Source organism: Propithecus coquereli, unplaced genomic scaffold (genome assembly GCF_000956105.1).
Source record: "Propithecus coquereli isolate 6110/MARCELLA unplaced genomic scaffold, Pcoq_1.0 Scaffold563, whole genome shotgun sequence".
Taxonomy (NCBI): Eukaryota; Metazoa; Chordata; class Mammalia; order Primates; family Indriidae; genus Propithecus; species Propithecus coquereli.
In genome coordinates, this window is record NW_012151541.1 from 96,385 (window position 1) to 118,640 (window position 22,256).

At 45.6% G+C, this 22,256-nt stretch overlaps 1 protein-coding gene across 1 annotated transcript in view; it reads right to left on the reverse strand.

The window, feature by feature from the left end:
- SRGAP2 (SLIT-ROBO Rho GTPase activating protein 2) overlaps positions 1–22,256 on the reverse strand; it is a 226,279-nt gene that overhangs the window by 52,102 nt on the left and 151,921 nt on the right. Inside the window, exons 4-9 of the mRNA XM_012657865.1 lie at positions 20,953–21,015; positions 13,230–13,445; positions 12,454–12,582; positions 4,531–4,755; positions 1,525–1,626; positions 292–489 (exon numbers count right to left, since the gene is read on the reverse strand). Of these exons, the coding sequence (XP_012513319.1) occupies positions 292–489; positions 1,525–1,626; positions 4,531–4,755; positions 12,454–12,582; positions 13,230–13,445; positions 20,953–21,015 (933 nt within the window). The remainder of the gene's footprint in view (positions 1–291; positions 490–1,524; positions 1,627–4,530; positions 4,756–12,453; positions 12,583–13,229; positions 13,446–20,952; positions 21,016–22,256) is intronic.

The following is a 22,256-nucleotide window of genomic DNA, read 5'->3' on the forward strand; positions in this document are numbered from 1 at the left end:
AGAAGGAAGCTTTCAAATGAATGCCTACTAGCTGGTTAAAAATTTCCTAAAAAAGAAAATCTCCTTAGTAGTATACTTGGGAGCATCCTTTCTCTTGGGGGTCCCTGTGAGTTATACACAACTTGTAGATGTCTGTTCCTTTAAGCGTAGGGATGGTCTCAGAGTATGCCCAGATTCAAATCTACAGTATTCAAAGCCTGCCCTTCAGACACCTGACAAGGACAGAGAGTGCCAAATCTCCCTTGTGTGCTGCTGTGCTGATGCTCTTTAAAGGCCACCGAGCTCCCTTACCGTGAAATAAAACTGCTCTGTCTCTTGCTGGTTGGCTCTCCTCTTAGCAATGCTGGGCTTGCTCATGAAGGTTTCCGAGACCGTGGACTTGACGGACTCCATGGAGTTGCTGTACTGGAAGCAGTCAGACACATCAAAATCCTCGACGGTCACGATGTCCTGGATGGTCTGCAGGGTGGCCTCCATTGTCTTCTTTACCTGCAATGACAAGGGCCAACATAACGTTAGTATGGGGGTGAGGGGGCTGCAGAAAAGCAGGTGACGGAGAAGCTTGGAGAAGTGGGGGAGGGACAGGGCTGGGGAAGGACGGAGAATGCCACCAGAGGGTGCAGCTCTGTTCCCACTGGACAGCGCTAAGGGAGTGATAAACATCACACGGATTCCGGAACAGCACGCTACTCGCTCCAATGAGAACCTAAAAGCTACTACCCCCTTCGAGCTACGTATTAGACCTAGCTCTTTTATTTAATGTTAACTTTTAAAATTTAATATTAGCTCTTCGTTATAATGGAAGTGCTAAGGGAAAGAGAATAAAAAAAATCCAAACCAACCCCACTGTACACACAGGTAGTTAAAATGTGTGATGGGCCTGGTCCTGCAAAGCCCCAGGTCCTGTTTCATGACCTTCAACAAATTGATGAACCTGTTTCCTCATTTGCACACTAAGTGACCAATCCCCAATCCTTCCTGATCTTCCTGGGAAAAATAAGACTTATTGAGATGCAAGGTAAGAAGCCAACTGAGCTCTACACAAAGCTGGATCATCAATCACACTGCCCTTTTGAACTGGTTGTTGAAAGCAAATATACTGGGCCCAGAAGAAAGTCACCCTTTCCTAAGAGGATGGAGACGTTTGAAGTGTCAAAGTCAAAGGCCTCTGTTTGTTTGAAAATGCTGGAAAAAACTAGGCATGAGGGGGTGGCTTCAGAGACACAATATTGTTCAGACAGCTGCCAAGTGCCATTTTGATTAAATGTGTAGAGGGGAAAAAAAGCATTTTACAAAAGCTCAAAATAGAGCACAACCTTTGGCAATGCAAGAGCAACTTCCTGGAGTTCAAGGGCAGGATGTAGCAGAGGGGGAAAGTCCAAGCCTACATTTGGCTAGGAAATGTTTGCGGCAGCCCGGACATTCTCTGCGTGCTCCTTCCACCTGCTCCCAGATGGGCAGCAGCAAGAGGTTCAACAGGGGAACTCCAAAGGTGGCTCTGAGCCTCCTAGGCAGAAAACTCACCTCTTCATTCTCAATCTTTAGAGTGGATAAGCGAGACTGCAGTTGTTGGCATCTCTGCACCAGCTCACTCTGGACAGGCTGCTGGGCACAGAGCTGGGAAGCCTGACAAAAGAAAGCAACACCAGGTCAGGAAGGGGATACGGTTCTTGTGGTGGTTCCAGAGTTCCCACTACTGGTAATAAAACTACTTATATTCAAGGTGTAAGGCTTGCAGTTTCTATGTTGAAACGAAATCCAAAGCCAATGTGTGTGGACCTCTTTCAGGACCAAATAGCACATGAAAGGAATGGGGAGGGGAATCTGTTTGGAAAGACCAGGTCTCTCTTTGGAGCTCACCTCTAGGCTGCTGCTTGGCAGGGGCAGCAGCTCCGTGGAAGGCTGAAGGTGCTAGAGAAGAGTGCCGCAGGCAGCCCCAGCTCCAGAAACACAATGCTTTGGCACAGTGAAGATTTCCGGCTAGAGGTCCAAGTGGACACCTCTCTGGCCCCTCCCTCATCCCCCTTTGTACGCCAGAGTGAAAGCAGGAGAGAAGTGGGTCAGGAGGCTAACTTGCTGCTGTTGGCAGCCAGCATGTGTTTATAAATCCAGGCTCCATGTGAGAGCTCTGATTCAGTGAGAGAGAACGTGAAGCCAGGAACAAGATCATATCATAGGCTATGCTAGAGGGCCCCAGAGGGCACGGAATCTGGTGGAAGTTAGCATTTTCCAAAGAGCCATCATTTTACCCTAGGCCATCACTAGATCTCCGTGGGAGAGGAGTCTGCCTTTCCCTCAAAGATTATTGTCAGCTAGCTTTCCCCCGTGTGAAGGAATAGCTGATCCATTGTCTCCAGATAGGGGTGTGCCTACGGCATGAGGTCGCCCACAGTCCCCAGGATGACGGATGAGGAACAGAAGGCTGGGAGAGTTGGGAGGCAGGACCCATGTGAAGGCAACTCCTGTCACCTCACTACCATGTGTCCTCTAGCCTCTTGTCTGCAGAGAGATATCTGCATAGAACGGGCCTCCGTCCTCCTCAGCAATCAGTGGGCACATTCACATGCCCACAGACCGTTCGTTCTCTTGCTTGAAAAGACAAAACCTCTCTTCAAATGGAGGGGGCTGGGACTTGACCTTTTCCTCCATTGGCTTTTAAGCTCCCAACTGACTTGACCTCCTCCCGCAGCTGAAAGGCTGGCCCGAGCCAGCTCTCAGATCTGAAGAGAGCTGACTTCACTCTGGCTCTTGGATAATCAGACACAATGGAGAAAGCTCAGTGGCCAGAATGTGTTAGCGCCAAGAGTGAAACTCTCTGGCTGCCTGATGTCACCGGTCAGGCATCCAGAGCCCCACAAGCCTCTGGGGGCACCAAGAGTGGAGCCAAGTACCTCCTCCTAGTACATCTGAGAGCACTTGGCATCATTTCACGTGCTGAGCGCCCCAGAACACCAGTCAGTGTGGGGCCTTGGCCAATTCCAGGGCTTCCGGTCAAAATGCCACCCGAACTCTGGCCCTAGTTCAAGGACTTCCAGGCAGCTCCCTCTTGTTGCCTGCATAATCTACACACAGCCCACACTGATGGGGGTAGACTGGTTGCAGGGACCAAGAACGACTCACCCTCTCATCTCATTTTATTTTCACTCATCTGAAGGCTAGGCTGGAATACAGACCCTTTACAAGCTCTAGGACTGGCCCTGGCTGCTGCCTGGCTCAGGCACGGATCTGCTATCTCACACAAAGGGAGGGCCCAGGCAGAAGAGTGAGCTATTGATTTTTAAAGTAAACCAGACCTAGCAGGGAGGAATCATGGAGGGAAAATCACCTCCAAGCCTGTTCCTTTAAGAAGCAACAGAGCTGTCGATGCACGCTTGGCAATGGTCCGCTACCGGGGTGCAAGGTAATGCATTCCAGCTGTACTCTGGAGTATGGAAATAAAACTCTGACAGGGCTGGGAGGGGGCCTGAGCACCCAGCATCTGGATTCCCCCTTTATGGAGACAAGCTGTTTGGCTAAGAAGGCAACCCAGTCAACACCGGAAAATGTATCACTCCACTCAGCTGGTCCCCAAGTTCCACTGATCCTTGGGAGGGAATCTCAGCAGCAGCTGGAGAAAGGGCTTGGAAGGCAAGTTTGACCAGAAGCCAGGGCAGGTGAGGAATGGGGCTTCCTGGGGCTCGGTGACACCCCTTCCCTCAATTCTAATTGCACATGCTGCATCTCACTTCCCCATCTGTTCAGACACTGACATTTCCTAAGCCACAGCAATGGAAGCAAACTGTGAATGGTTTGATTTTCCCTAAGCAGGAGAGGAAAGAAATCATCTCCACATTTTTGTCTTTAGGACAGAAATGACCTCCTCTCCATAGTGGCCTATTGATGACAGCAAATCCTTTGTTTACACTGCTACAGCTGTCATTTTGGTACAGATATTTCTAGAGAATCTGGATACTAATCCGAAGGGAAGCACCATTCCTAGGGAGAGCACGTTGCTATTTTTTGGTCACCTAGCATCCACTCTTCCTTCTTTTGGCAACTTTGGTCTGACTGCCCTCCGGGGGAACCTCCCACTCCACCACTCAGGCCCTATGCTTTGGCTGGAGCATGTGACCCCAGCATAAGCCAATCAGCCAGCTGCAGATACCTGGGATTGGCCTAGGGATAAGCACTTGACCCAATCAAAACCAATGATCCTGCTCAGTCCCTTCAGATGCCCCTCCCTATGCACATTTCTAACTCTCTCCTAATCTCAGAGTGTAAGCTCGCCGAGGACTCTAATCTCCAATGTCTACAGCCATGACCACATTGGGAACAGGCACTATTGTCTACAGCCGAGCCTGGTGCACAGCAGCACTCAGTAACTGCGTGCTCAGTGAGTGGAATGTGCCTCACCCGCCCGACAGGAAGCCGGTTCCAGGCCTCCCTCCCCCACCCACTCCCCCAAATAACGTGGCTTCTGTGTAATGAATCTAGACACAGGTATAATCAAGCCCCTTGGGGAAGGGTGTGAAGATGGGGAGAGGGGCTCACCATGTCCCCCATGTGGGGCTGGAACTCAAACTTCATAGGGGGGCAGAAGACGTTGTTGTACATCTCCATGAGGCGCTGCTTGTCGCTGGTAGCGTCCAGGTTTTCTACCGCATTCTCGATGGCATCCAGCCCTTCATGCTTTGACTGTTCCAGATTTAACTCAGCAGAGAGGAAGGTGCGCAGAGCCCGGTTCAGGCTGGCATGGTAGCCCAGGTCACAGCACTGCTGTGGGAAGGAGAAGGCACATGAGCACACCATGGACCAATCCACGGCTTGGAGGGGAGGGAGGGTGGTGCTCAGGGCAGATCTGACCGCGTCAGTGAGACTGGCTGTGCGGCGGAAAGAGGGCTGACACCCTGACTTCCAAGGTCTGGGTGAGAGGTGTCAGTTCTTGACTCCCAGTTCAATGGTTAAACAGAGAGGACTGTGCAGTGGTTAGAGGAAGAAAATTCATAAGGACAAGATGACATTATTTAATTAAGCCCTGTATAGTACTAGTCCATAAACATGAAAAGAGTGGAGAGTTAAAGAGAATCTTCTTCCATTTTCAGGTTTATCTGGGGATGCCCTTATAACAAAATTCAACAATAAAAACACAGCCTGCCACTCCCTGAGGGTTACTATGGTTTAGTCACTACGTAGCAACCAAGCCAGGCCATTTCAGCATTTAAGGGCCTGAAAGGAGTGTTGCAACAGCAGCTAATCTATGCAAACGCAACTCTAGGTGGGAGAAGAAGAGAATGGGGGGCTGACTCTGTGGATTATCATCCCCACCGACTCCCAGCGCTCTAGGCAGGCCTGAGCTGTAGACTTGGATTTCTGACATGCCTCCTCCTTCCCAGCATCTGACAACAGATGCCCCTGCCCTACAGAAATAGCCTTTATAAGACTAAAAAGTTCTAAGCATAGTGTTACTGGCAAAACTCACATCTTGTAAGGGATTCTGATTTTCGACAGCAGAATGAAAAAAGAAACTGTTATGGAAGAGGCAATTGTATAAAAAATACAAAATACTGGAGGCAGAATCAAGCGACCTTGGAAAAGTCACTCCTCATCCCCAAACCTGTTTCCTTCACAGTACAATGAACAGACTTGACCAGGTTAGTGGTTTTCAAGCTGTAGACCAGAGCTGTAAGGTTCTGTGCCAGCTCTCAGGCTGCCCTTGAGAAGGGGGTAAAAGGGCAACCCAACTAGTAGGACCTGGAGCCTCCTATCCCTCCTTCAACCAAGCCAGCTCTGTTCTTTTCCCTATTTAACATTCTGGGATTCTGTGTAAGGTCGGTTTTGAAGAAAGAATTCTTTTGCTAGAGAAAAAGTCTGAAAATCCTTGGATGAAATGTAATCCCTAAGACCCTCTTCAGCAATGGCATTCTGTAACTCTGTGAGTACATTCCCCACCCCTCCAAAGGACCCAGAGATCCTGATTCTTTGGCCACCCATTATCGCCTCTACTGCTTAAGCATCTTAGAGGTCCAGAACCTGAGAAGAAACATTAGAGGAGAATCCATGGAGAGAGTAAGGCCATCTGCTGACTGCCATCTCATTGCACAAGCAAGTATCACATTAACTCTCTCCCGAGCCTTTCCCTCTCATCATGATCACATCGGGAACAGGCACTATTGGGGAAGAAAAAGCATGCGACATGCCTCCTCCTTCCTGGCATCTGACGAGAAGCTCAGTGAGAGCATCCGTTGGGCTGGGCTCTGGGTGCAGTGCCAACAGCGCCTGGCAGGTGCCTGGCTGCAGCGGAATAACAGCAGTTACAGCTTCACTAGAGGCAGAGGGTGGAAAGACATTCATTCAGCCGGGAGGGAAGAGCAAGAGGGAGCCAGACAAAAGCGGCTGATTAGGAGGCTGCACGTGCGGGATCCTCCCACCTCTGGGAGATGCTGCTGGTCTCGCCAGGCTGCCCTGGGACCTGTAAGCCTTCCTGACTAGCCCTGTGTGGACCTGAGGATCAACTCCGTGCCTGTAAGTTGAACGAGCAGAAGTGACACTGCCCACGGCGTGTATGTCGGGGGGCAGGTGGGCAAGGGGTGGAATTAGGGGGAGGAAAGGTGCCCGTCAAAAACCTTTACCTATTTTTGGTAATTCCCTTTTCCTCTCCGTTCCCACCACCTGAACCTTCTTTCATACTCTTACCATCTTACAGCAGTGCCACCTGCTTCACTGCCTAAAACGTGACTTTTATTCTGCCACACCCCTGCTGAAGAACCTAAAATACCTCTCATTTTTTTCTAAGGTAAAATCCACCTTCCTCAGTTTGGAAATTAAGAAAATGCTTCGGCCAGGCGCAGTGGCTCACGCCTGTAATCCTAGCACTCTGGGAGGCCGAGGCGGGTGGATCGTTTGAGCTCAGGAGTTCGAGACCAGCCTGAGCAAGAGCGAGACCCCGTCTCTACTAAAAAATAGAAAGAAATTAGCTGGACAACTAAAAATATATAGAAAAAATTAGCCGGGCATGGTGGCCATGCCTGTAGTCCCAGCTACTTGGGAGGCTGAGGCAGGAGGATCGCTTGAGCCCAGGAGTGTGAGGTTGCTGTGAGCTAGGCTGACGCCACGGCACTCTAGCCCAAGCAACAGAGTGAGACTCTGTCTCAAAAAAAAAAAAAAAAAAAAATGCTTCTGTTCACTATGTGTGCTTACTACATGCCAGTCAGCGTGCTAAGTGCTTTATATACATTCTATTTTAATCCTCACGATAACCCCAATGAGCTCAGTATTATCTTAATTTTCCAGACTCGGAAGCTGAGGTTCAGTGAAGATAAATAACTTGAGCAAGGTCCAACAGCCAGAACAAATTATAATCTGTCCTCAGTTCTGCCATCCAACACCAGCTCCCTCTATCTTCTTTAGATTCTTCTGCTCTGAACCAGTGATGTACTCTGTTTAGGGGAGAGTGTTAGAAAAGCACAGGTCTCAAATCAGCCATATATGCCCATTAGCAAAGCTAATCTCTCTGCGCCTCAAATGAGGATAACGCCAGTCTCATAGGTTTTTGTGAGGCTAACGGGCAATATATTTCCATATATTTGGCACCATGTAGACACTAAACAAACACCAATATATCTCCAAATCCACTGACCTCTGCCCCTCAGCTCCTAGAATTTCCTCTTCCTTCACCTACCAGAATTTGACCAGATCTTCAAGATCCAAATCAAATTTCCAGCCTCTGGGAAGCCAGCAACTCTGCGATCCTGGCCTCCACTGACCACAGCCCTCACTCAGAACCACAGTCATCTGCAGCCCTTGTGTGATACAGAATACACTCCCTCGTTCTGTGACTTGCCATTTCTTCTCACCCCTACCAGAAGGCAAGCTTCCTGAGGGTCTGGCCAGTGACTCATCCTTATTTATATCTCTCGCCATTAAGCCTTGCTCACAGCAGGCAGTTAATAAACTTCCCATTGATTGATGCCACAAGTACAGATTCCAGCTTCTCAGGAAACAACACACTTAGGCTGAATACCGACCTAAGTCAAGTGGATAGATGAAGCCACTGAAGCCTTTTGTTCTGCTCACTCTGTTTGGCCAAAGGAAGGCTGGGAGTTTTCCCAGGCTGATGCACTGTCTGTACATAACAATTCTGAAGCTTTTCTGTGTCCAGGAGTGGGGGTCTCACTCACAGTGTGCCCCCTGGCTCCTCCATGCCTCTAGCCAACCAGGGAGATTTGCAAGAGTTTTTCCAGAATCTTGGCTATCAACATACCTGCAAGGGCAACAGCCAGAAACCCAGCCTTTAGCAAAGAAGCAGTATCTGGCAAGGTTAGGTAAGTGAGATCTGAATATTTCATCCTGTTCCCAGGAGAATCCCAGGAAGTAGAGGCAGCACATTATTTTGCTCACAATAGGGACAAGGCATGCTTTCCATGGCTTCTGATGAGTTCTGTGGCCACGCTGGGCTCCCCTAGCCATTTCTGGGTTATATAAATGTTTGATGAAAAATCTCTCAGGGGAAATCAAATTTTTATAAGAATTTAATGACAGCCCATCCAGATGTATGATGACTTGAGTTGATAGCCCATTAACCCTTTACCAGCTGATATCCTCACCCAGAGACTCCAGAGAAGGCCTAAGAAAGAAAAATGAGTGTTTCATAACACCTACTTCAAGTTCACACAGCAGAGAAAAATAACTGCCCTCGATACAATTTCTTACGGAACAAGCCAAGTTCCCTCATGTCTGACTTGGGTGCACATGGTGTCACCGACTCTCTGTCCACGTACATGGCACTCACAACACTCCAGCTATGCACGAGGACAATGCCCTGTTCTTCACTCGTCCATCTGCTCCTGTGTTGAGAGAGCCACAGGAGTACGGGGGAGGAAGATTACATTCCAATGAGCCTACAGTTCTTAGACACTATCAAATGAGCTCAGAATGTCTTTTTGGCTTGAAGTCAGGGTTTTCCTGGTGTGTCAGATGCCTCACGTGGATTCCTACAGTCTGAGTTTAAATCTTGTGCCACACTATAAAAAGAAGTTGAAGGCTAGTCCTTGTGTCAACGTAATGGCATCGACAAAAATAACTTCTTTTCACTTATGCTCAATGCCTTAAGCACACGCTGAGCTTCAAAACCCTTAGGAAGGAGGCAGAATGGTGTATGGACAGATGGCAATGGACTGGAACAAGATTCATCCCCTGTCTTAAAGCAAGTTCTGGATACTGTCAAGATGAGGATGCCAACATGCCCACTTACTCCCGCTCCTCACTTACTCCTGCTCTAACTGTTGGTTCATTGCCAGAGCATCCTTTTGGCCCCTTTTATTGCATAGACCAGCAAGAAAAAGGAAGAAACTACTGATACAAACAACATGGATAAAGCAAAAAAGCAAAAAACATGGATAAAGCATAAAAACATCATGCTAGGCAAAAGAAGCCAGGTAGAAAAAAGTGTATACTGTACAATCCCATCTTTATGAAGTTCTATAACAGGCACAATGAACTTGTAGTGAAAGAAATCATAACAGTGGTTGCCTTGGGGTGGGGCATTGACTAGGAAGAGACAAGAGGAACTTTCTGAGGTGACAGAAATATATCTTTCATCAAAATATTTATTCTATATCTTGATACAGATGTAGGTCACAAGCATCTATAAATTTATCAATAACTCTGGAAGCTTTAACATTTAAATTCAGTTATTGAATGTAAATTATATTAATACCTCAAAACAATATTCAAAGGCACAAAAAGAAAAACAAATCTTGGCTTAGGGGATCATCTTTTTCCTCCTCCTCTTCCGTTCTTCCTTCAATGAACGTACTATGTGCTCAGCTATGTACTAACACACAGGGGCTACTGAGGTAAAGAAAACTCTTGGTTCCTCCCCTCACGGAACTTACAGAGAAGACCTAGAGATCTTCTCCTGTTCATAGTATGGTGGCTCTCAAACTTCTCTTTGACACCCAACTCCGAGTAAGAAATACATCTTATATTTTCACACACACACACACACACACACACACACACACACACGCGCGCGCGCGCATGGGTGCACGTGCATGTACATACACATGGGACATAAAAATTTCACAAAATAAAACTTAACCTTCCTAGTGTGATACACCCTGATATTTTCTTTCTAATTCTAGTCTATTCATTTGAAAAATCAGGTCAAACTCATAAAAGTGATTTCATGACTCCCCTAATGGCTCTGACCCACAGTTTGAAAACCACTGTCATAGAGTCTATGAATACCTCCAGGGCAAAAACCACTACATTCCGTTTGTATCCCTGATGCTGAGCACATAGCCTCACCCCAAATAAATATTTACTGAACAATTATAGAGCAGAGTCATATTATCAGCTTTTATTTTTTTTAAAAAAAAAGAACCTGTTCTCATCTTAGGAAAAATATAAACAAACAAAATAAAACAAGATACAACCAAAACACTGCAGTAAAGAAACAAGAGCGACTTTACTACCCAGGTGGCCTGGACTTGCTCACAGCGACCTGGACCCACGGCCTGCTGAGTACTGAAGAGGCTTCTTCTTCAAAGGCACTTTACGCCATATCCTGTGCAATCAGGCTCTTCACAGACACTTTTTTTTTAACACGATAGTAAGGAATAAGATAGCTTGCCTCTTGGACTGATCTGAAAACACCTGCTCACACCTGATGGACAGTCTATGGATGGCACAGGCAGTGACTGAAACAGCAGTATCCCCTCTCTGCCCCTGAGGTCAGCATTTTGGTGCAAAAGGTTAGGAACTTGCCCCGGGGGCAAAAGAAGGAGAAAAGAACAAACCAGTAGAGGAGGTGCGGCAGACTGCCTAGTCCATTTTTTTACCAAATGCAAGGTAAATAGCAGAAATTGTGCATAAGAAAGAACTGATTCTCTTACTTATGCTGAGAACAGGACTCTCTCCCAACCGTGAGGAGCTGCTCCCCTGAGGAGGAGAAAGGATCTTGTTTAGGGCTTTGACCTCCATTGAAGGACAGTGTTCAGATTGACATCAACAAGCAGAGGGAACAAAGAGGTGCTTGGACAGGGACCAGGGCTCCACTTACCCAGTGAGACAATGACACTCAGGGCATTAAGAGACTAAAACCTACTGAATCAAAAATCCCTGGCTGCAGGGAGACAGGAATCTGTATTTTAGAAAAGTTGCCCAAGCAACTCTGATGTGAGGCCAGATTTAGGTACCAATGGTCTAGTCCAGTTCTTCAGTTTGTTAGAGGGGGCAAGGGATGGGGTAGGAAACAAAGCAGATTTCTAGAACAGTTCAGTGACAATCCTAGGTGACCCAGCTAGTGATACAACAGTGAATTTTAGTCCACAACCCCACATGATATTGTAAGTGTGGCAGGTTTGCTTGTGGAGAAACTGAGGCAGGAAAGCATGCGAGGTCTGGCCAGAGTCTTGTAAGGCCCAGCTGCTGCTGCCAAGAGCCTGAAGCAAACATCAGGTGTCAGAGAGAAAATTGGCTGGGATATACCTCAAGCCCAGGAGACCAGGCTGCCAATGCTAAATCAGCTGGCTCCAGACGTCTCACTTTGCTGACTAGAGGGAGAGGTGAGAAAGGATGTACTCACATAGCTTCACTTAGGACTGGATCAGGAACTGGGCCAGCCTGGAGTCTGCAGGTGAGAGGGCTTACAAGACCCAACTATAAGGTTGGAGGAGAAATAGCAGGAAAAACAAGGCCAAGGCTGACTCACAAGGCCAAGGCTGACTCACAAGGCCAAAGACAAAAGCCTATCCCTTGTGCTAGCCCCATGCCAAACATGTGCTACTAACCTGCTTTTCTCAATCATCTTTGTGCCACATATCAAAAATGGGCCAGATGTCAGGGTCATCTGGATACCTTGCTGACAGGACCCTCATTTGCAGTGTAACCTTGGGCAGGTAAAGCTCCTAACCCACTGGACCCCTAGATTCCTTATCTACAGATTGGAGATAGCAATGCTTATCCATAAGGGTGATGTGAAAATCAAATGAGTTAATACCAAGAAGCATTAAGTGCTATTATATATAAATGTAAGGTATGGCATCCTAACTCTTTAGTTCTTGCCACTCAGTTCTGTGTTCAAGAAGCAGATGTAAGGGAGTATTTCCTGGCAGACAGAAGAGCACAGTGTTTATAAGCATGGGTTTAGTAATCAGACTTAGGTGCAAATTTTGCCTTTGTCATTTATAATATTAACTGACTCTGGGTAAATGACTAAATACTTTGAATGGTAGTCTGTAAAAATAGAGATAATAATGCTTTCCTCCCAGAATTGTAGTGACGACTGAATGAGATAAAGTATAAAGTGCTAGTACTTGGTCCATGGCAAGCTCCCTGGTGGATTGTGGCTACTACCTTCATAATTGTTCTCGAAATGCCCCAGACGTCTGAACAACAGAATGGGGGAACGTCTGACCAGGATTCTGAAAGCAGAAAAGAGGTGCCCTGAGGCCCCTGGCTTTAAGCACTTACATCAATAAGGTCAGACAGGTCGTGGATGTAGTACTTGAAGACAGATGCGTTGGTTGCCTCCAAAGCCAGTAAGTACTCATTCCGGGCTTTAATGGCCTTCAGCTTATTCTCTGTGTACTTGGCTTGGCGCTGAAAAGGGAACAGAAGTTCAATTTTATTTTTTTTAAAGGGGAGATTGTTCTGTAAAAGATGAAAGTACAGTACATTCAAGAACCAGAATTGTGCTGCTACTCCCTATGCGCGTCTGCCTTAAATTGGGTTCTAATTCTGTTTAATGAGATTCAAGGGCATAATGTAGATCATTTCAGGAAAGGTTAATGAGGCTCCCTACTTCAGATGCGTGGCCCACTTTGATTCTATCTTCAAATACCATTCTCCATTCTGGCACTGCCACTCTGAAGGAGGGGCCACTATCCTGTCCCTGAACACCTGACACCTGAAGCCAAGCCCTAGGTCTACAGTCTCCTCCCATCGCCTAAAGCAATAAAGCGACATGATATTAAGCTGTATTTGGAAAATGGATTTGGAAATGTGACTACTAGTTTTGGTTTATCTGCTAGAGGTTAAAAACTTGGAGCTGGGTGCCCAAGAACTTCCAATACCGACCTAGTATTCCTGCCAGGGCACATAGCAAAGACTCACTTTTGGTCATTAGGCACTAAAGGAACCCAGAGCGTCCTTATTCTGCTCTTCCTGGTGCCCACTGGGAAAGTCCTATCAGCCTTGCCTTCCAGAACGTTGCTCCCCAGCCCCTACAGTTACCGTAACGTACGCACCTTCTCCTTCATCTTTTCAATCTTCTTCACTGAGCTCCTCCGGACATGCTTCTCCTCAATGCGGACGTTGGCTGTGGAGTCAGGCGAGCGTGGGGTCTGCCGGTCTTCCTGCTTGACCGATTTACCGATTTGCTTCTCCTCCTGCTTCTCTGCCTCCTTTAGCTTGCTCTGAGCACTGATGCTGTCGGCATTGTACATGTGATATGTCTTCATGACCTGCAAGACACCCCCGCCCCCACCCCTAGAGGTCAAGCCGGTGGGGCAATTCTCTGCTTTACAGACTAACAGACTCAGCTGGACCTCTCCCCCATGAAGCAATATCCTTGTACCCCTAAGGGAAAAATCCAGAAGCATTTGGTTTAGCAAACATTATATATTAAAGACCACTCTAAAGCACAGGAAAGCAGTATTTGAACTGAGCCAATGTGGCTTCTTATTGAAATGACTTCATGTCTGTCCGTCATGTATTATTAACTTCTATTTATTATCATTTGTAATCATCACTCTTTTGTATCGGCCAAGTGATTTCTATTGCTTAGTCACCTCGCAATGCCAAGTAGACGGGAAACACCACCACCAGCTCTCAGAGCCCAGGGGCAAAGCCTTCCCGGGCTGGTTAAGAACCCAAAGAGGGAAGTTCAGCCTGTGGAATAGCCTAGACTTTCTTTTTTTATTTTTCAGATATAAAATGGGGAAGAGAAAAAGGCTCCAAAAGCTCTTTCTGCTGGTCTGGCATTCTGAGGATCTGTCTGGCCTGCTTTATCCAGATCAAACACCTTCTCTCACAGCAACTAGAACAGGAGCAGCACTAACAATGGCAACTGTCATTTACTGAGCACATAATACATTCCTGGCTCTGTGCCAAGTGTCACACACACATTTTCTCATTTTGTCCTAGCAATTCTACGATCAGATAACAACCCTATGAAGACTGTAAATCTGCACAATTCAGGTAAGAGCCTGCCTGGGAAGGAGTCAAATCCTATCAAGTATAACTGGGGTTCCCACAGGAAGGAAGGAGTATAAAAGGAGAGGGATGTCATTTTCAAATTTTCCATCACAGTGACTATCTAGGAGTCCAATCCTGTTTCTTAACAGGGAGGCCAGGGAGCCTGGAACTTGAGCGTGTTTCTAACTCTCCCAAACATCCTACTGCCAGTCACACAGTGCCTGCTCTACTCCGCCGGAGCTTTCTGTGTCCACATAGGGAGCCTCCAGCTTCTTTCTAGGAATTAAAAATGCTTGATAACAAAGCAAGCAATCTGAAGTTCAAGAGTGCTGAAATGTTCATGCCATGAGATTTCTTTGAGAGGGAGAATGAGAGAGCGTAGGAGTTGGGGTGGATGCGTGTCGTGTGTGGGTGGTGCTTAACGACACAGGAAAGCAAGGGCACAGTATTAATATTAATCTCTATCACTCAGTACATGCTGAGTGCCAGGGCTTTATGTATGTGACCTCATTTGATTCTCACAACAACTCTGTGAAAGACATGTTATTATTTATACTGCTAAAGAGGAGGAAATAAGGCTCAAAGATATTAACTATCACACGCCAAGTCACACAACTAGTAAATGACAGAATCGAGATGGAAACCCAGGTCTGTCAGACTCCAAAGACTAAGTTCCTAGCCACTGAGCAGCAGTGACTCTCCTCTGCATAGGACTGGAGCTGAATTAGTTGGGAAGAAAGGTTAAAAATAGTCCAGAGAGTCCTGAAAAGAGAAATTGCTTTCATTTATGAACCTGAGTTAGAGCAGTGTCTCAACCGGGGGCTATTTTGGCCTCCAGAGGACATTTGGCAACATATGTACATGTTTTTGACTGTGACAACTTTTGGACTACTATTGGCATCTGGGGGGTGTAGGCCAGGGATGCTGCTAAACACCCTATGCACAGAACAGCCCCCCACAACGAAGAATTATCTGGCCTAAAATGTCAGTGGTGCTGAGGTTGAGAAAACCTGGGTTCGAGGCACTTTGCAGGTATACTCATAACCCTTAAGATTAGCTGGAGGTGAAGGAAGAAATAAAGAATATTGGGATACTAACAAAATCAAGGTACATTCGAGTCTGAATTATGTCTCATTTGGATGCAGAATGTTTGAAATCAGCTTCACCTTATTCTGAACCTGATGCCATTTCCCCTAAGATCTACTCTGATTATACTCTGCATACTCTCTATGCAGGAGAAACAATATTTTTAACAACCAATAGCATTAAAAAGCCTCTCTAAGTAATTCAAATAGACTCCAGCTCCCCAGGTTGACTAAGACAGGGGAGAGAGGCACCTGTTATCCTCGTTGAATTAGGGTAGATGGGACGGATGCTCCTTTTTTCTCTTTTTTCACCTGACTCTGACCAAGGGATTCAAAAGCTGGAATGAACAGATATAATAGTAAATGATTTTCTTAAACAAGTGATTTTCTGTTTCATGAAAGTGCATGATAGAGGAAACAGTATGAATGAACATAAGAGACAAAAAAGAGCTCAAAGAATACTGCCAACAAGACAACAAATGAAGTAATAAAAATCAGCAATTTACATTGTTCCTTTCCCCTAAAAACATAAAAACCCCTTTTGTCAAAAAAAAGTAAAACACCACCTAGCCTAAGAAACTGAATTCCTGAGGGTAAGAACCACTTCTTCTTTTGTGTTTTCTTTTCTTCTCCACAGTTGGGAAATATGTCACATACGCAGCGGTGGTTTTATAATCAAAGTGGCTGCCCCAGATGACTTGATGACATTGAATCTCATTTCTGGGGAAATAAGGGAGAAGCACTGCTAGTGTCCTCCAGCTCTGGGGAAAACTGAGGCACCCAGAGGCTGAAGCTTGAATGAGTGACACCAAAACAATTGAGGAAATAGGGAGGTCAAAATAGAACTTCGAGAAGTATGTATAGCGAGGCAAATACAAACTAGGGAGAAAAAAATCGAAAGTCTAAATGCTCAGTTCTACTTAGAATATTTACTTTACTTTGAAAAAATAAACACTGAATTCATGCATTTAGCTCTGCTCCCTCCCCAAGCCACACTAAAATAATAGAAAAAAGTTTTTATTACTTTTTAGGTATAAACTGAGGAAAACGAAAAGAATGGAAGCAGAAGCCAAAAAGCAGGTGGGCAAGTAGTAACTGACCTACTGAATCCTAAACCAAAAGTAGGGAGAGCCAAGAAGCAGCCAGACTTTTATCCCAGAAGCCCGAAGAGAAGTTGGTGGCAGTGGGATGAAGGTGGAGCTAAAAACAAGAGGAACTACTGAAAATATGGGAACAGTGAGACCCCCAGATCCCCTTCACTACTGCAGTGGAAGACTAGGGGGTCCATGCACTAGGGGACACCAGGCTCAGCTGGGGATAGGGGTGTGAACTTAAACAGGAGGATCACCTGAAAATGCTATGCTGACTGTTGAGATGCTCCAGGCCTCTTCACAACTCCACTCCCAGACATAAGTGGAAGATCAGAAATGCCTTCTCTCCGCAATCTGAACACCCAAGACAAAAGACGTAGAAACAGTGATGTCACAGCCCCAAGGACACAGCCTGGTCTGATCACCCTATAGTAAAGTCCACAGTTGACACAGAAAGTTTTAGCACCTCACTTTAAAGTGTGAGCAGGCAGCTAAGGATTATCACACATTTAAGGAAATATCTAATGTGAAAGACTAAGACCAAAACAAGCAATTTAGAGGAAACAGTATACAGAGAGACAAAAACTTTGAAAACAATACATCAACAGTAGCCCCAGAGAGAGAAATGAGAAATGAAAAGATATTGCATCATGAAACAAGAGCTGGATGCGACAAAAAGGAACACGTAGAGAGCAATAAAAGAGTTCTTGGCAATTAAGTTTCAGTTCAAGTATTCCTCCAAGGAGCCTGACTTCACGCCTCTCCCCTGTGCAGATGTGTAAGAGTCCTTATCACCTCACTTTTTACTCGCTGCTTTACTTTTCTGTCTCTCCTTATTAAAACTAAATGTCTTGAGTTTAGGGACATCTTTTCTTTTTGCATCTGTATTGCCTAGTGCCAGGATCGAACAGGCAAGCAGAGCTGGGAGACTATTAACTGCCATTGTTTCTGGGGAACAGGTGCTAAATTCCAGTCTAAAGTAGCTCTGCAAGCAAACAGCTGCTGCACCCAGTCAAGGGAAGATATATTTAGGGAGAGTACAGAAGCGTCAGACCTCTGGGACATAACAGCTCCAGAGTGTCCCGACCCCTCTTTTTTTTTTCTCAATTCTAGTGTTTTCTTGACCCTTCATACTTGGCCAATCCATGTGGCTTCAGATACACTCCTTCTTCCTGTGGGGGCTTGCTGGGCCTTTTCAGACACAGCCTCGAAGTACAACTGAGGCAGAGAATCCCAGAGTCCTTTGGGAGGCAGTGTGGTCTGACTTCAAAGGCATTCCTGGAGCATCAGTCAGAAAATGAAAACCACTTATGCCACAGCTCACAAACTAGCCAGCTCATTACGGGGGGAAAACATGGAGAAGAATGCTCACTGGGGCTGCTCTCTGACTGGCAGCTGTGGGAAGCAGGCCCTGGCACAGAATGCCAAGTCAGGGAAATCAAAGGCCCTTCAGGCAGAAAAAGAGGAAGGTGCAGAGGGGCAGCTGGCCACTTATGGTGGGGTTCTGGACCTCCTCCCAAAGGCATCTTTATTTGGGAACACCTGGGCCTTGTCCCTTGGATCGTCAAGTTCAAAAGCACTTAAATTACCAACCTTTGGGTAATCAGTCCCCCAAAAAGAAGTATTCATGTGCGTCAGGAGTAGATATGAGGTAAGAAGAGCACTGAAAAATAGGGTGCGTTTCTTATATCCTTGTTTCCTTTTCCCAGTGTCCCAAATAATTCTATTGCCTACAAAGTCACTAAAATGAGAGGCCCTGTCCTGCCTTCCTGGTGAGCAATAAGGGGAAAGCTCCTGACGAGAAGCTCTCCTTTATTCTCTTCCTGACTCCTCTGAGGAAATGTGTACACAGCAAGTGGCTTCCCAAAGCCAGCATACAGTAGCTCCAACTTCCTGCTTGATGAAACCGCTATCCTATGCAAGGTAACCAAGCATCCTGTTTTACCCAGGACTTTCCCCTGTTGAAGCACTGAAAAGTCTCAAGTCTCAGGAAACTCTAGTTCTCTGCAAACTGGGACAGTCGCCCTAATCTCATGGTGCCTTATTCAGACCAGTCCTAAGCTTATCTCACCTTCCAGAAGAAACAACTCATATGTCTATTCTCTGAACTTTCTAATGGCCTATAGAATCTGCAAACTCATCTGACCCTTAACTATAGTCTGATATTTCAGCAAGTATAACCCCCAACTATCCTGTCCCCAGGATATGGAGATACCAGTACATGGAGTATATGGAAACACCAGGGTCACAGAAGCTTGGAGTATCCCCCAAGTTCATATAGCTAGTAGTCAAGACAGGGTAGAATCTAGGTTGCCTAACTCAGGAGACTCTAGTCACTAGACCGGGTCTCTCAACCTTGGTGTTTTGACATTCCGGGCCAGATAACTCTTTGTCGTGGGGGGCTGTCCTGTGCATTGCAGGATTTTAGCAGCATCCCTGGCCTCTAAATCATTAGATGCCAGTAGCACCACCCATTCCTCCAGTTGTGACAACCAAAAATGTCTGCAGACATTGCCAAATATCCCCTTGGGAGAAAAATCACTCTGCTTATCACTGCACCAGACTGTTTTGCCTTCTCTGGAACTTTCTAGTGTCTTCTATTCCTTTTTTCACTTTCCATTTCCTATTAGAGGAAAAAATCAAGTTTTAATTTTGGACTTGGACAGATTATAAGAGTGTGTACCAATTCACTTCATGGCAGGGGAGAGCACACTTAAGCAATTCTCAGTTTGAACACCAGTGGGAAGATTTTAGGCTCTGCCTTGACTGTGGCTTCCCTATAGCAGCCAGCGAAGCAGCTGGCCAATATTGAACTGCCTGAAGTGTACAATCAGGGGTAGCAGCACGGCCCTCCTCAGACCAGAGAAGTAAGTTCCAGACTTTTCTTTCTCACTCCAACACAGCTTACAGACTTTCATTTATTTTTTTAAATCATTGCATATGAAAAGATCTAGGACTCTGGGTAAAAGCTAACGGATCCTTAGATACTATTCTTCCTCCACTGCCTTGAGTCCCACTGCAGAAGTGGCACAATGGTTTGAGATGGTTTAAGTTTGCTGGTTATCCAACCTACTCCTCCCTAGAAACAGCTGCAAATAGCAGAGGCTCAAGATGCTTACAGGAAAATAAAAGGATTTATATAATGACTACATGTGTCATTTTCTATGTTAGGGAATTCTCTGCCAGGAGAAAGGAGTAATAGCTCTTCTTGGTGTCTAGTAGATGCTCTAAAAATAAAAAGAAGAAATAAAGCATTAAAAAGACAAGGTTCAGGAAACCCATCTAGTCTGAAAATGGTTGGCATCGATGTGCTTCTATTTTTAAAAAGCCTTAACTTCATTTGAGAGAAGTGAAAACTTGGGAGCTGAACCAAAGGGTACCATCTATCTACTTGGCTTTGGCGCAGAAGAGTCACCAAGTAGAAATTCAAAACAAACTGAGCATCACTGGAGACAAGTCATATGATTCTACCCTATTTACTTGCTTAACAGTTGCCATGACAAAATGGCCACACCTAGGCTTCTGGATCGAGAACATGGAATTCTCTGATCCCAAATGCTTGCGATGCATGTCACCAGTGCCTGTTCTTTCAGTGAATTGAAAGAAAGAAAGAAAGAAAGAAAGAGAGAGAGAGAGAGAGAGAGAAGGAAGGAAGGAAGGAAGGAAGGAAGGAAGGAAAGATGGAGGAAGTAAGTAAGCAAGTAAACACAGGGAATCAATTTCACCTCCAAACAGGATGGGGCAACCCTGGAGAATGACACAGAGCACGGGCACAGGCGAACTGGAGAACATGTCCCTGGAAAGGTGTTAGCTGTACAATTTAAGTATTCCCTGTGTGACAACAGGAATTTCCTTGGTGTGCATGTGCGTGAGAGTGTGTTTATTTTAATGATAATTAATGAAACATGGCTGGGGGAGAAACAACCACCACCACCTCTCAGTGCATGAATGAACACACATCAGCCACAGGCATCATGTGCCTAACGTGCCAGTCATTTCAGAACAGATTGTGTTCTCTTCTCCAAGCCCACAGCCTGCTTCTTCACTGAGCTTTGGCCTTTATAAAACTCCAGGAAGCTGGTGCAAAGTTCTCTCTGCACACTGATCCCTCATATTAGGGGCATTTAGGACTCTGTACTTCCCTCTAGAGCACCTGCTCTAGTCTCAGAACTGTAGATTAATTCAAGATCTGATGCAAAACCTTGGACAATAATAAATCCTTTCCAAGAGGCACATATTAATGGTGCAATGCAGGCTATGTTCCTTGCCATTAGGTTCAGGGTCCCTTGTTTGCTACTAATGGGGTCAGGTGTGCTGGTGACCTAGGCCTCGGATGGTCTCTAGTGATTATGCCCCAAAGGAAGCCAGGACCAGCCTGCACAGCTGAGAAGGAATCTTATTTTGAGAAAGTACTTTTTGGCTCATTCAGTTTTGAAAATAAGAATGTGAAAAAAGAGATGGGTGGGGTCACCCCCAATGGGGACCATGCACTGTCCTCAACCTCAGTTCAATTCTGTTGCTGATGTGACTATGGCTGAAAGCTGCCAAATGCTGCTTCCCTCTGCTTGGTAAAGAGCCAAGCAACCCATCTGATTTACCGAGTAGAGCTCGTTCAGGACCTTCATCAAATCATCTTGGAGCTGCTGGCCGACTTCTTTACTCTGCAAGGAAAGAGGAATGAAGGTTAATTGGGAAACAGAAGGAGGAAGGAGGGGGCAACAAAGGCAAGGCAACATCAGTTCTACAAATAACCCAGACTCAATTAAGGCCCATTATTTAACCCAGCAAATCAGATAACCACTCCAATCAGACCCAATTATGGTCAGATTACTCAAAGAGTTTTAATAAAATGAAATGTGCCCTTTCTATAGCCTAGCAAAGGCAATCGTGTGGAGGGAGGGTTGTAGCCTTTGATTTTTCTATTGGTCCCCAAAGAGCAGTCCTGAAAGCCACATCCTACCTAGCAACCGTTGTTAGGTGGAACACACTTGCTCAGATACTTGTAAGTCAAGCATTCCAGAGGATTGCAAAGCAAAGTTAAGATGTGTATGTGATAGAATGAGATAGGAAAAAGAATATAAACATTCAAGGACTTCAAAGTCCCTAACCAAATAGGAAACTCCAAGCAGAAAGGAACTATATTTCTCACTTGCCTTATTTCAACCCCAAACCCCCAGGGCAGTGGTACCTCAATATTGACTACTTGCGAGATTAGCTAATGTTACTTGATTCTGATAATATATGTTAAGGGGTCTTCAACTGGTTAATTCTGAGCAGTAGTAGTTCTCAGATTCTTTATTGCTGCCACCCAAGACTGACATTTACATAGAGAGAGCAGCAAAAAATAGAGAAGAATGAGGAAGCAGGAAGGAAACTGTCACACCTTCTATACTGAGTGTTATATGCCAAGCCCAAGAGAGTAGGGGATAAAACTGATTGGCATCATTGGGTCATTGCGAGGGGAAGCCTTTGTTTTATCTTCTGCCAACTCCTTCTGGTTCTTTCCTACTAAAAATTCAGATACCAAAAATGCCCTCCAAACAGAAGGCATAATAATGCCCCCCATCCCCCATAGATTAGCTCCTAGGCAAAGAAAGGAAGAGGACTTTCATGTCAGAAATATATTCATTTAACATCTTGCTTTTTATCAAGACACATACACCTTTACCTCAAAAATATTTTTTCTGATTACGATTGTAATATATGTTTATTGTAATAAATAAGGAAACTGTAGAAAACCTCAGAAAATAAAAACCCTTAATTTCTATCACTAAGAAATCACCACTCTAGACTTTGTTATGTATTTTTCTAATCATCTCTCTCATTATTATTTTTACAAAATTGGGATGGCATTATAAACTGTTTTGAACTTATTCACAAATATGTTGTGAGCATTGCCCCA